Source organism: Leopardus geoffroyi, chromosome A3, assembly GCF_018350155.1.
Source record: "Leopardus geoffroyi isolate Oge1 chromosome A3, O.geoffroyi_Oge1_pat1.0, whole genome shotgun sequence".
Taxonomy (NCBI): domain Eukaryota; kingdom Metazoa; phylum Chordata; class Mammalia; order Carnivora; family Felidae; genus Leopardus; species Leopardus geoffroyi.
The window spans coordinates 27252793-27266868 of record NC_059336.1 but is presented as its reverse complement, the minus strand read 5'-3'; the positions used below and the strand labels follow the sequence as shown (position 1 = coordinate 27266868).

At 46.0% G+C, this 14076-nt stretch overlaps 1 protein-coding gene across 1 annotated transcript; it reads right to left on the bottom strand.

Moving 5' to 3' along the window:
• Nucleotides 1-707: 707 nt before the first annotated feature.
• LOC123580348 (beta-defensin 119) lies at nucleotides 708-8755 on the bottom strand. Its single transcript, XM_045444987.1, has 2 exons — nucleotides 8541-8755; nucleotides 708-963 (listed from the first exon to the last, which is right to left on the bottom strand). Exons 1-2 carry the CDS (start codon nucleotides 8593-8595, stop codon nucleotides 770-772), a joined length of 249 nt encoding a protein of 82 aa, XP_045300943.1. The 5' UTR covers nucleotides 8596-8755; the 3' UTR covers nucleotides 708-769.
• Nucleotides 8756-14076: the final 5321 nt, after the last annotated feature.

Sequence of the window (14076 nt, the reverse complement as noted above, 5' to 3'; positions counted from 1 at the left end):
GTCATTGGGGGCACACGCCTCCTAGACTTTCAGGGATTAGAAGTGCTGAACTGGGGCGCCTGGGTGGCTCAGCCGGTTGAGTGTCTGACTCTTAATTTTGGCTCAGGTCATGATCTCACGGTTCCGGGGATTGAGCCCCGTGGTGGCGTTGGCGGCCTCTTTGCTGGGTGTGGAGCCTGCTTAAGATTCTCTCTCTGCCTCTCTGCCCCTCCCCCACTTGCTCGCGCTCTCTAAAAAATAAAAAGTCCCTGACAATCATCAAAAAGAACAACAGCATGTGATATTCAAATTCCTTCCTCAATAATCACCAAACAGACCTCCAGCCTCACGACTTGAAGCCTTGGCAGAAACAACTTATTCACACTACAGCAGCTGGTTAGGAAATTCTTCCATAAACGAAGGCATGCTTGTCTACAAGACGCCCACCCACGGCCCTGTGCATCCATCCCACTAACTCTGACCCCCCTCTGAGCCCTCCATGGCACAGTTGAAGTCCTGGCTCTGCCCAAACGCTTCAACTCTCCCTCAGTGGTCTCAGGACCTTCTCTCCCCATCGTCCGTGGTTTTTCTAGATTCTTCTTGTCACTCCAGTTTTCTCTCCCACAGAGCTGGATCCAGAAGGGACAGATCCAGAGGGACAGATACCTCATCATGCAAAACCCAATCTCTCGCTGTGATTTCCAATGGACAAAAGACAGACAAGGGTGGCAGGTGCATGAATTTTAATAAGGGGTCTTGATAGCAGCCTGAAGATGTTGATCACCAGCACTCAAGGTATTTTGGGCCAGCGGTTCTGTTGGCTCCAGTCATTTTTCGTCTCTCTGCCAGAAATGCTTATCCTCATGTAGGACTGGAGGCAGCATGACTGATAATTTAAGCAGTAGAGGTAGGGTTGTTCAGACTTTCTGCAAGAGGGTCTACAGATTCCCATGTTTCCCATGCATCGAAGAGTGTGATGTCTGCCTGGCCAAAAAAAAAAAAAAAAAAATACAGATAGTTAATTTCCATTTAATAGTGGCAATACTAACATAGATCTGAGGAGTCAAGGAGCACAGTCAAAACCTAAAGGGGTGAAATAATTATGTGCGGGGTGCCTGGGTGGCTCAGTCGGTTGAGCGTCTGATTTCGGCTCAGGTCATGATCTCCAAGTTCATGGGTTTGAGCCCCATGTCAGGCTCTGTGCTGACAGCTGACAGCCTGGAGCCTGCTTCGGATTCTGCGTCTCCCTGTCTCTCTGCCCGTCCCCTGCTCATGCTCTGTCTCTCTCTGTCTCAAAAATAAATGACCATTAAAAAAATTTTTTTTTAAATATGGACTTTGGGTGATAATGATGTGTCAATAGTTTATCAGTTGTAACAAATGTACCACTCTGTGAGGGACGTTGATGATAGGGAAGGCTGTGCATGAGTGAGGGTAGAGGATATGTGGGAACTCTCTGTACCTTCTTTTCAAATTTCTTATGAACCTAAAACCGGTCTAAAAGCATAAAGTCTTTTTTTTTTTTTTCTTTTTTTAAGAATCCCTTAAGGTAGCTCAGTCTGTTAAGCATCCAACTTCAGCTCAGGTCATGATCTCATGGCTCGTGAGCTCAAGCCCCGCGTCGGGCTCTGTGCTGACAGCTCAGAGCCTGGAGCCCGCTTCGGATTCTGTGTCTTCCTCTCTCTCTGCCCCTCCCCTGCTTGCACTCTGTCTCTTTCTCTCTCAAAAATAAACGTAAAAAAAAATGTTTTTTAAAGAATCCCTTAAAGGCAAATAAAGCTGTTATGGACATTCATCTACACGTTTTTGAAACTAAATTTTCATGTCTTTAGATTAAATGCCCAGGGGTGCATTTGCTGGGTAACACAGTTAGTGTATATTTTGTTTTTTAAAAGGAAACTGGAAAACTGTTTTCCAGAGTTGCCCTACCACTTAACCTTCTCAGTAGCAATGTGTAAAAGGTCCATGTTCTCTGCATCCTTGCCAGTGTTTGGTAATGTCACTGCTTTTAACTTCAGCGGTTCTAATAATTATGTAGTGGAATACCATATCATCTTTTTTTTTTAACTTGTTTTATTTTTTATTTTTTTTAATTTACATCCAAATTAGTTAGACAGTGATTTCAGGAGTAGATTCCTGGTGCCCCTTACCCATTTAGCCCATTCCCCCTCCCACAACCCCTCCCGTAACCCTCAGTTTGTTCTCCAGATTTATGAGTCTCTTCTGTTTTGTCCCCCTCCCGGTTTTTATATTATTTTTGTTTCCCTTCCCTCATGTTCATCTGTGTTGTCTCTTAAAGTCCTCAGATGAGTGAAGTCACATGATTTTTGTCTTTCTCTGGCTCACTGATTTCACTTAGCATAATACCCTCCAGTTCCATCCATGTAGTTGCAAATGGCAAGATTTCATTCTTTTTGATTGCTGAGTAATACTCCATTGTATAGATATATCACATCTTCTTTATCCATTCATCCATCGATGGACATTTGGGCTCTTTCCATACTTTGGCTGTTGTTGATAGTGCTGCTATAAACATGGGGGTGCATGTGCCCCTTCGAAAGAGTACACCTGTATCCCATGGATAAATGCCTAGTAGTGCAATTGCTGGCTCATAGAGTAGTTCTATTTTTAGTTTTTTGAGGAACCTCCATACTGTTTTCCAGAGTGGCTGCACCAGCTTGCATTCCCATATCGTATCATCTTAATATGCATATCCCTGATGGCTAACGATGTTGAACATCTTTCCGTGTGCCTATTTGACATCTGTATGCCCTCTTTGATGAATTGTCTTTCTCCTAATTCGATGGCTTGGTTTTTACTGTTGAGTTTTGAGAGTTGTTTCTGTATTCTAGATACAGGTCCTTTGTCAGATACGTGGCTTGCAAATATTTCTGCAATTTGCCTTTCAGTATATCCTATTCACAGGCCCTCTTGCAAAGTGAACGTTTTGAATTTTGATGAAGTCCAACTTGCTAATTTTTTTTTCCCTTGTGGATTGTGCTTTTCATATCTCAGAACTTTTCACCTAGCCCTAGGCCTGAAAAATTATTCCTATGTTTTCTGCCAGAAGTTTTATACTTTTATGTCTTTTGTTTATTTTTATTTAATTCTTTTTTAACTTTTTAAAATGTTTATTCATTTTTGAGAGACAGAGACAGAGACAGAGTGCGAGTTGGGGAGGAGCAGAGAGAGAGGGAGACACAGAATCTGAAGCAAGGTCCAGGCTCTGAGCTGTCAGCACAGAGCCTGATGTGGGGCTCGAACCCACAAACCGTGAGATTATGACCTGAGCTGAAGTCAGACACTTAACCAACTGAGCCACCCAGGCGCCTCTACATCTTATGTTTAAATCTATGAGCCATTTTGAGTTAAATTTCGTATAAGATGTGAGGTTTAGTTTGAGGTTCTTTCCCCGCCCCCCCCCCCGTCTCTTTCTCTCTTTTCTTTCTTTTCTTACAGATGTCTCATTAATCCAGCACCATTTGTTGAAAAAGCTATCTTTCTCCCATTGAATTGCTTTTGCACATTTGTGAAAAATCAGTTGGCTGTACGCATGTGGACCTATTCCCGGTTTGCTGTTCTGTTCCATTGATCCATATGTCTGTCTCTCCACCAAAATCACACAGTCTTGATCACCTTAGCTATGGAAGTCTTGATATCTGGTAGCATGCTTCCTCTAACTTTATTCTTTTTGTTCAAACTTGTTTTAGCTGTTCTCATTCCTTTGTGGGTTTTTCTCCATTGACAAGATATAGACAAAATAATCTTGTCTCTATCTACCAAAACTGCTGCTGGGATTTTGATAGAAATTGTGTCAAGAGTGCCTACCAGTTTGAGGAGAATTGGCATATTTGCTTGTTGAATCTTACACTCTATAAACATGGTATATCTCTTCATTTATTTAGATCTTCTTTCTTTTATCGACATTCTGTAGTTCTCAGCATACACTTGCTACACATGTTTTATTAGGTATACACCTAAGCATTTTATACTTTTTGGAGTGATTGTGAATGGTACTGTATTTTTAATTTCAGTGTTCACATATTCAGTGATAGTATATAGAAATGCAATTAATGTTTTATGTTTATCTTGTATCCTAGGACCTTACTGAACTGAATGATTAGTTCTAGATTTTTTTTTTTTTTTGTAGATCCCTTGGGATTTTCTACAGAAGCTATTATGATATCTGCAAATACAGACAGTTTTTATTTTTTTCCTTTCTAAGTTGTATGCCTTTATTTCTTTTTCTTGCCTTAATGCATTGGCTACAGCTACTCAGATTTTAAAAGAAATGACCTTTTTTAAAGATTAAGAGAAATTGATCCATACAACTTGGATAGATCTCAAGAGCATAATGCTGTCTTAAAAAGAAAAAAGCCAACCTCAAAAGATGACGTATGATCCCATTTATATAACACTTTCTAAATGATAAAAATTAGGGAGATAAGAAACAGATTAGTGGTTGCCAAAGGTTAAGGTTAACGACAGATGGTGGAGGCAGGGAAGAGTCCGTGCCACTGTGAAAGAGTAGCAGGAGAAGGATCTCTATGCTGATAGCATGGGTCTGTATCTTGATAACAGTGGTAGTTACACAACGCTGTGCTTGCAAGAAAATGCCATAGAAGTATGCACACACATTGCAACAATACCAGTCTCCTGGTTTGTGTATTGTATTATGGTTACATAAAATATAATCTTCGGTAGGAAACTGTATGAAAGGTCCGTAGGACCTCTCTTTGTATTATCTTTGCAACCTCCTATGAACCAATAAGTATTTCAAAACTAAAAGTTCAAATAAGTTCAAATAAAAAGTTGATGAGGGTGGGGAGAAAAGGGAACCCTTGTGCACTTGTTGGTGGGAATATAATTGGTGCAGCCACAATGGAAAACAAGATTTTCCTCAAAACGTTACAAATAGAACTATCCTATGATCCAGCAATCCCACTTCTGGGTATATATCCAAAGGAAATGAAAACAGGATCTCAAAAAGGTATCTGCATTCCCATGTTTACTGCAGCAAAGAGAATCTGGAGGCAGAGAAGCCAGTGAGGAAGTATTTTGGATGGTCTCACCCAGGGCCCAGGCAGCTCTGGTGGGCAGCCTAAGAGTCTCCCCAGATCACATAGGCGTCGAGCATGTGGACGCACAGATTACGCAGCCCCTGCCTCTAAAGTGAGCTTGGAGATGGGCTGTGCACCAGAGCACGATCCAGATTCCAGACACAACCCTAATGTGTGTGGCTCCTGGGGCAGGAATGCAAATGGAAGCTCATCTATCATATGTCTGCATATTTAACAGTTATGAATAAAGCTAACAAGTGAGATAAACAAAATCTATCCTATGGCCCTTTGTGAAATAGCCCTTCATGGGGTGTCTGGGTGGCTCAGTCGGTCAAAGTGTCTGACTTTGGCTCAGGTCATGATCTCACAGTTTGTGGGCTTGAGCCCCGCGTCAGGCTCTGTGCTGACAGCTCGGAGCCTGGAGCCTGCTTCGGATTCTGTGTCTCCCTCTCTCTCTCTGCCCCTCCCCCACTCTCTCTCTCTCTCTCTCTCTCAAAGATAAACATTTTAAAAATTAAAAAAAAAAAAAAAAAAAAAAAAAAGATCTTTGAAATAGCTCTTCATAATGACCTGAAAGGGCAGATTTGAATTTGTGATTCTTGGATTCTTCAGAGTTCTGTGCAGGAAGATGGCGGCCTGAGGGGAGCTGGCTCAGTCCACAGCCCAGCTCTCCTCTCTCCATCCCCAACCCTGCCCCACACTGTGAGGACTCTTTCATGCAAGACATGGACAGTGCAGCCTGAACATCCCCGCTGGCCCACTGCCCCTGCAAACAGGAGTGTCCTTGACCCTCTTCCTGCCTAAGTTGCACACACAGTGGGCCCCACCGTCCGGGGGTGGAGCTGGGGAAAGCCCATGTGGTCCTTGGAGACAGCACGGGGGTTCTTTGGGAGGGAATTCCACGCCCCAGGTGCTCAAAGCATGGTCTTGGAAGGAGAGGAGGACACGGTCTCTAAATGGATACACCCCACTTGCCCCCATCAACTCTCAACCCCATAGGGAGTGACTTAATCAGAGGACACCCAGAGTAGGACCAGGATCAGAGGAAGAGGTGTCTTTCTTCCCAGAGTCTAAGAGCAGAAATATTGAACTGAGAGCAAATTATCTCCAAGGGTCAGGATGAACTTATTCTGTTTTCATGTCATGAACCATGCTTTACAGAACATTCCTGGTCTCTGACCTCACTACAGGGAACACAGTTCAGGGGTGAACAACTGTATTGGATACATGGGGCCCAGAGAATAGGATTTGAGACCACAAAGCCGGGAAGACACCCAAGTCCTCTAGGTACCCGATCAGAATTCTTGAATGTTCCCCATGGGTTGGTCTTCTCCCAGGCTAAATTAAATGAGGCAGGTTTCTGTCTCCCTCAGAGTCTAACACAGCTGGAAGGCACACAGCACATATTCCTTAAATGCTTGAAGAAATCAATGAGCAATAATAGTAATAGCTAACATTAATTAGGGCTTACGATATACTGGGCACTGTGAGCTACATTATTTCACTTCCTTCTTCCCACAATCCTGAGCTTTGAGATTGTCTATGGTTCCAACTTCGCAGATGGGGAAGCTGAAGCCTGGAGGGGGATATGAACAGAGTCTGACAGCGGTAAGTGGCAAGGCTGAGGGGACTGAATAACTGAATCCATGACAGAACAGAAGAACTGGATAGTGAGCAAACTCATTTATAAATGGGTAAAATCATGTGCTTTATCTGTTTTTAGCACTTGGAAACCCTCTGATCCTTGGCGCTGTGGGATCTCCAGGATCAAAAGACATCTCAGCCCAATTTCCCTAGAAACCCAAGGATTTGGGCTCTAATCAGCCTATGTCAACCCCCAGCCTGGTCCCCCAGGATGGACCAACTCTCCCGCCCAAGGGTTCTCCCCCTCTCAGGACCTGCTGTGCCTTTAAGTCTCTTGGCTTCCCAGATGTACTTCTCAGTCCACTCCCGACCCAGTAGCCTTTCCTGCAGCTGGTAGATGAGGAACCATCACCCCACTGCTGCGTCCAAGCCCCAGCGATGTCCCTCTGCTACCTCTTAACCCCCATCCTGCCATCCCTCCACCCTCAATCCATTTGGAGCATCATTCCTCATGATTGACGGCCACAAGAAACAGATTTGTGACTTTTAATGGAATGTGGGAGCTAAGGAACCTGAAACAAAGCCATTTCTATCCACGATATCCATTTATATTCCCTCTTTTGCCAGGTTTGGCTTTATGTTCTACTTGCTTGGACATCGGAGGAACGGTCCAGGGCTGTATTCTTTCAACTGTCATTGGTTGGACTGTTAAGTAACGACTGAGGACACAGCACTGTTTACGATTTGAGCAACGAATGAGATTGCACCCCAACCGGCAATGTCCATTCATCCAACACTCTGCTGTTGGGCCCAGGAACAACCATTAAGCAGATGTTAGTATCCCTCAAGTGGCAAGACAAGAGGAGGAACAGGACAGGGGAGAAGGGGAGACCGTTGAGGAAGTAACACTGGACACAGTCCCAGGAAAGGAGAGAAGCGACCTTGAGAGGGGAGGGAACCAAGACAATTGTTTCAACCTTGGGTGATCCAAGGCTTTCAGACATCCCACCCTCTGCCTTCCTATCCCCCAACCTGCTACTCCTAACTTTGGGATCACTTGCTGCCAATGAAGATCTTTCCTTAATGGAGCTTGGGAATGATGAGAAAGGAAATAAACAACTATAAGATTAGGAAATGGAAGGGATTCATCCACACTTCAACAGACTCAGCTCTTTATCAACAGCCTGGCCCTAACTTCAGCTCAACTAGCCCTGGGTCCAGCCACAATGCAGTCTCCAGTCCTCCTTGACCATATTCACCCAATGCAAATTCAAAACCCAGTCCAATTTTAAGTAGGATGCTGAGCCCTACCCAACTCAATGCCCCTTGAGCCTGAACTCCAAGCCAAACCCAAATTTAATCAAGTCACCAACCTCAATTCTGAGCAGCAGTCATCAGACACCCTGCACTATTCATTACCAACTCCCAGCTTTAGCCCAAGCTCCAGTCTACCCCCAGCACCACCTCCACTCAACCCCAAATCCCATCTCCTCCCCAGCCTTCTCCAAACCATCAGGGAAGCCCAATACCTCACCTCCAGCTCACCCTAATCTTCCCCCTACCACTCCAACCCCAAGGTCTTTCTCCCCATCACAACTCATCATCAGCTTCTAATCTAATGTCCTAAAGCCCCCAACAAGTCCCCAGTCTGCACCCAACCCATCACCCCTAAGCCGTCTCCCAGGTCCCACCAGAATACTACCTTGCCCTTAAGTGTCAGATGCTCCAAATAGCTACCATCCCACCACCTTGGCAAAAAAAAGAATCAGGGAAAAATGTGGATGTGAGCTGATCATGGGGAAACCTCCCAAAGCCGCATCAGATGAGGAAAAGCTTCGTGCTGCCCGCAGTGAAGAGGAGAGGAAAGTGAAAAGTTCATGACCACGATCCCAGACACTTGAGAGGGACCCAAGTTACCTGAGACCACCGGTTCCATGGCCAGAAGGATGAGAAGAAACAGAAGTAACTTCATGGCTGGCAGGTCACAGGAGAAGGAGGTGGCTGTGCTGCAGGGGATAGAAATAGAGTTCTGTGCAGCGGGGATGAGGCTCGCTTTTATTGGCAGGGTTGTGGACAGTGAATTCTAGCAGGAGAGGATTTATATGAGATCAGCCAGGCCAAAGGACAGTGTGTAGCAGATTTCGTGGCAAAGCACGAGATGAGAGTGTGGGAAACTGGCCAGCACCCGTGCCAATAGTGGGAGGAGATGGGCAAATTAGAGCCTCTTAAGCCTTTCAAGACCAAAAGAACTAATTAATGAATGCATAAATATACATCAAGAAATTCCTAATTAAAAAAAGTGCTTATTCTCAGCTTTCTAACAGAAGGATACATAGGCGTATCTTTCCGAGCCTTGACCTCGCCAATCTGGTTCCCAGTTCAGGGCTTTAGCTTTGTTATTTGTTCTCCCTTGAGACCTCCCATGGCTGGCTCCTGTTTATCATTCAGTCTCATCTGGAAGGTCACCTCCTGGACAGGCCTTTCCTAGTCACCCTAGATATCGGCACTCCCACCTACAGTGGCTCTGGATCGTCAGCCCTTGATGCACCACCTGCACGGATGTATCCATTCTTTTCAATTCTGTTTTACATGCTTCATCTTTGTCTCTTCCATTCGAATGTCAGAAATTTGCCTAGTAACCCCACCGCCCGTAACCTCCCCTGGATTAGAATATTAATTCAACTGTTTTAACAGGTATTCTCCCCGAACAAGGATTCCAAAAGACAGACATTGACTTCTTTCTCACGGAAAAGTCTGGGCAAGGAGTTGAGTGCAGCAGCTTCCTGATTCAGCAGAGAGCAAGGGTCCCCCTGGCTTGACGTTCTGCCATCCTCCACAGGCAGCTTCATTTGATGACCTGAGAGGGTGCTCCAGTCCCCGCCATCAAGGCCCCACTGCAGCCATCCGGGGGAGGAGAAAGAAGGAAATGAACTGCGTACTTTTGCCTTTAAGGGACACGACTCAGCATCTGCACACACGGCTTCCACTCCAGTACATTGGCCAGAACTTACTCACAGGGCCACACCTACCTGCAGGGTAGAATGGAAATATTTTCCTTATTCTGGGCAACCATGGCTAGCTAACATTCAGGGGTAGTCTTACTAAGAAGAAGGGAAGGACAGATATTGGGGGAGAAGCTAGCAACCTCTGACACACCCAACACATCGCAGGAACTTCATAAATACCTGTGGTCCGAATAAATAACATAGCTTGACCTATAAGAAGTGATCTAATGGGGAAGCAACCCAAGTCCTTCCAGGGTGTAGAGAAAGTGCGTGGACTGTATCCCTTCAGCCCAGCATCTCAGGAAGCTGAATAAGGACTGGACCTCGGGCAGAACTTCAGAAACTATGACAGGAGAAGAAGACTGAAGAGAATTCTAGAATCCAAGAATACCAGGATTGGAGAACGGGTTTTGATTTCACACAGATTTGAAATTGAGGATTGGCCCTGACATTCGGTACCTGTTGGCCTTGAGCAAGGTAAATTTCCTGAGTATCCTACGATCAAATGCAAATCGTAACTACACCTGGTTTAATTAAGTGGGATAACTTGCGTAAATTGCTTAACCAAGTACCTGACACCTCGTAGGTGCTGAATAATCATTAGCTATTATTATGTCAGTTTTCATTATCATTATTTTTGCATCCTCATATTTATTATATTTCTTTTCCTCCAAAGTGGAAATCATAAGCCTCCAACTCACGTCCGACAAAATTGAGACTTGGTCAGGTGACGGGAACTGTCAGGCGCTTCCTGGATGGAAAGAAGGATGGACAACGGAAAGCCAATTTCCACAGAGGAAGGTAGGAGAAAAGTCAGTAGACAGTCGCGGTTGTGAACGTTTGAGACAGAAGGGGAGACCCGGATGGAAACAGGCAGGCACCACATCATCACGTGGGGGCCTTCATTAATTGTTTTTAATGTTTATTTATTTTTGAGAGAGAGAAAGAGAGATAGTCAGGGGGAGGGGCAGAGAGTGAGAGAGAGACACAGAATCCGAAGCAGGCTCCAGGCTCTGAGCTGTGAGCACAGAGCCCGACGTGGGGCTCAGACTCACGTGAGATCATGACCCGAGCTGATGTCAAGAGTTGGATGCTTAACCGACTGAGCCTCCCAGGCACCCCCATGCGGGGCCTTCGATGTCATGCTCAGGGCTTGGGAATCCAGCCTGCGCACAACAGGGAATAGTTAGATCTTTTAGAGAGGACTGTGGGGGCATGGTCAGATTTTTTTTTTTTTTTGCCTCGAAGAATCACTCCAGCAGCCCATATTGAAGATAATTGCCAGGGTAGAGTCAAGCAAGCGAAGACTAGCAAGGAGGCTGTTTCTCCCTCCGGGGAGAAATTACAAGGCCTCATTGTAGCCGGAAAAGCATAAACACAAAGGGTGTAAAAGGAGAGAACATTCAGCAAGTGCAGCGGAGACCCAGGCGTTCCTCCTGGTCCGGGGCTGGGAACTGGGCAGCCTGCGTGTCCTTGAGAATGTTATTCAGCCGCTACAGGACTCAGCACGGGGGACGAGACGGCCTCGCAGGATGTTGACAAGCCTGTATCCTGAAGTTAATCTCCTGACTGTAGTACCTCGGGAAGAGTAATTAACTCTGAACCTGTGTCCTTGGCTATACGACTCGGGTACAACAAAGGCGCTTGCTCTGTAGGTTGTTAACGAGGACCAAATGAGTGAATAGGCACAAAGCATTTGGTGAATACACGTAAGACCCCTGACACTTACCCACCACAATAGAAGTATCTGCTGTCATTATTGCAACAGACCACAAGGTCCACCCTGGAGATTCCAGGCCCCTTCTTCTTTTTTTTTTTTTTTTTTTTTCAACGTTTATTTATTTTTGGGACAGAGAGAGACAGAGCATGAACGGGGGAGGGGCAGAGAGAGAGGGAGACACAGAATCGGAAACGGGCTCCAGGCTCTGAGCCATCAGCCCAGAGCCCGACGCGGGGCTCGAACTCACGGACCGCGAGATTGTGACCTGGCTGAAGTCGGACGCTTAACCGACTGCGCCACCCAGGCGCCCCCCAGGCCCCTTCTTATTACAGTTCTTTGCAATATTTCATAAGCCCCTTTATGAAGCCTCCTAGACAGATTGGCAAGAAGCACTGGGACCGTTCAGAGAAACAGCCTTGACTGAGCTAAGGAGAAATGGAAAGAGATAGGTTCATTGCTACAGCACATCTATACTTGGGCATCTGAGTTTATATTTGCAGTGCATTTTGTTTATATGTACTTGTGCGTATGTGTAAATTTGTGCATAGCTGTGCATGCTCAGATTTTGTGTATTTTGTGTATAATTTGCGTGCCTGCGTTCTTTGTGTGTATTCTGTGCATGTGAGTACTTGAATGTTCTATGTGTGAGAATGTTTATAGTCGGATGCTGTTTGTGCACAGATGTGTAATTGGTGGGTGGGTGGGTGGGTGTTTGTGTATTTTTGAGTACGTGCGTGCATGTGGATTTGTTCTCAGATCATCAAGTGCCAGGACCTAGAGTTCTGTCAGTGAAGCTCCATTTTCCCCTTGAACCCCTACATTCTCTGACTCTGGCACGTGACTGTTGTATGGTGATCTTCTCTGTTAAGGTGGGAAACCAGGCCGAGGCTAAGGGAAGTGGGAAGCAAGGGGCAGGGGCTGTAAGTGCGGCCAGCAAGCAGAAGCCATTGTGGGAGAAGAGGCCAAGAGACAGGGGAAGAGGCAGGCCTTGGTCAGAGAGCCAACTTGGCCCCTGGGAACTGTGTGGTAGCTTCCGGAACCCGCCCCGAAGAGAACAGACTGTAGCCTGGGCCTTTGTAATGCCTCCCACATGGTACAGGCTGGCCTGACCAGTTCTCTAAGACCTGTACCACCCACCCCCTGAAATCTGCAAAGATGCCTTTCTCAGCTCCTGAAAGGCTACCCAGTCCCCGCAGCCACAGTGGGGCAAGGGGCGGGAAGTGCTAGGGACCAAGTTCCCAGAGGGTCCCACACAACCTAGGTACTTTTACTTTAGCTCAGCTGGTCCTCCCTCGAACCTGTGAGGTTAATAATACAAGAAGGTAGAAAAAATGAGAACCAATAAAATCACAGCCTTTTACAGGCTCCTTTGACTTCCATGGATTCACGTCTTCTCACTTTCCCAGTGAGGTAGGAAAAGCATCCAGCTGAGGGCCTCTGGCTTGAGAAAGGCAATATGAGGCCAAGTTTGTATGAAAGCGTGGTGAGGCTCCCATAGAGGAACTGGGTGCTAGAGAAACCCCTACACTGGTATATCCCCCAACTGTGTCCTGCTTCAAGCCGTGTTCCATGAAACAGACGCTAGCAAGCGTGTTTCTTCTAAAATTCTTTAATACGTTCATAGTCACATACCAGTTCTGAATACTCCAGGACACTCAAGCCTCAGGAAATGCTTTATTTCTGTATACGTATGTTATTTTATTTTTTTAATGTTATTTTTGAGAGAGAGAGAGAGAGAGAGAGAGAGAGAGAGAGAGAGAACACGCACAAGCAGGGGAGGGGCAGAGAGAGAGGGAGACACAGAATCCGAAGCAGGCTCCAGGCTCCAGGCTCTGAGCACAAAGCCCGATGCGGGGCTCGAACTCACAAACTGTGAGATCATGACCGGAGCCAAAGCCAGACACTTAACCGATTGAGCCACCCAGGTGCCCCATCTGTGTATGCATTTTAAATTCAGCTCCAAGATACCACTTGCGAAGCTGGTGAGATGTCCAATGGCAGTTGTCGTTGGGGTTTCCTGCCTTCCTCCACTTGATCCTACTAGGACCCCATGATTTTGGTAAATGAGGAGGAACTTGATCCTTACTCGATGATGATGATCTTCATTTCTCTTGCTTCTCATGCTCAAGGTATTGCTGATGAATTCCGCTAACCGTTCATTGAGCGGCTCTGGGCACTGGAGAACTGTTCCTCACCTGGGCTGTCATACCCAACATGGAGGCAAAGGCTGCTGGTCCCAGGACCACAGCCATGGTGGCTGTCTCCACAGTGATGACCTCCATGCTGGCAATCCTGTCCAAACACTTATCACCTCAGGGTGTTTTATCAAACACCCTTGGAGCCGAACCCCCATCTTTTCTCCTGGTTGTGTGGAGATTCAACACCTCCAAATGGCAGGCAACTCCTCTCCTGAACTTGAAGCTAAACTCTTCATCCCATTCCTCCTGAGACCATCCAATCTAGCCACCCTCCTTGTGCCTGGGCCTCTCTAATAAAGATGGGGGGCGTGGAGAGCAATCTTCAGGGCAGCCCCCGAATCTCTCTCTCTCTCTCTCTCTCTCACACACACACACACACACACACACACACACACTTTCTTCAGTTCCCCAGTAGCAAAAGAAGGCCAAGATTTAGAACACAAAATCCTGGCCCCCCTTCCAATAACTAGGCAGAAAAAAAAATGATCTTTTCACTCTCTATGCTGATGCCTGGTCAAGTAAAATGGAGG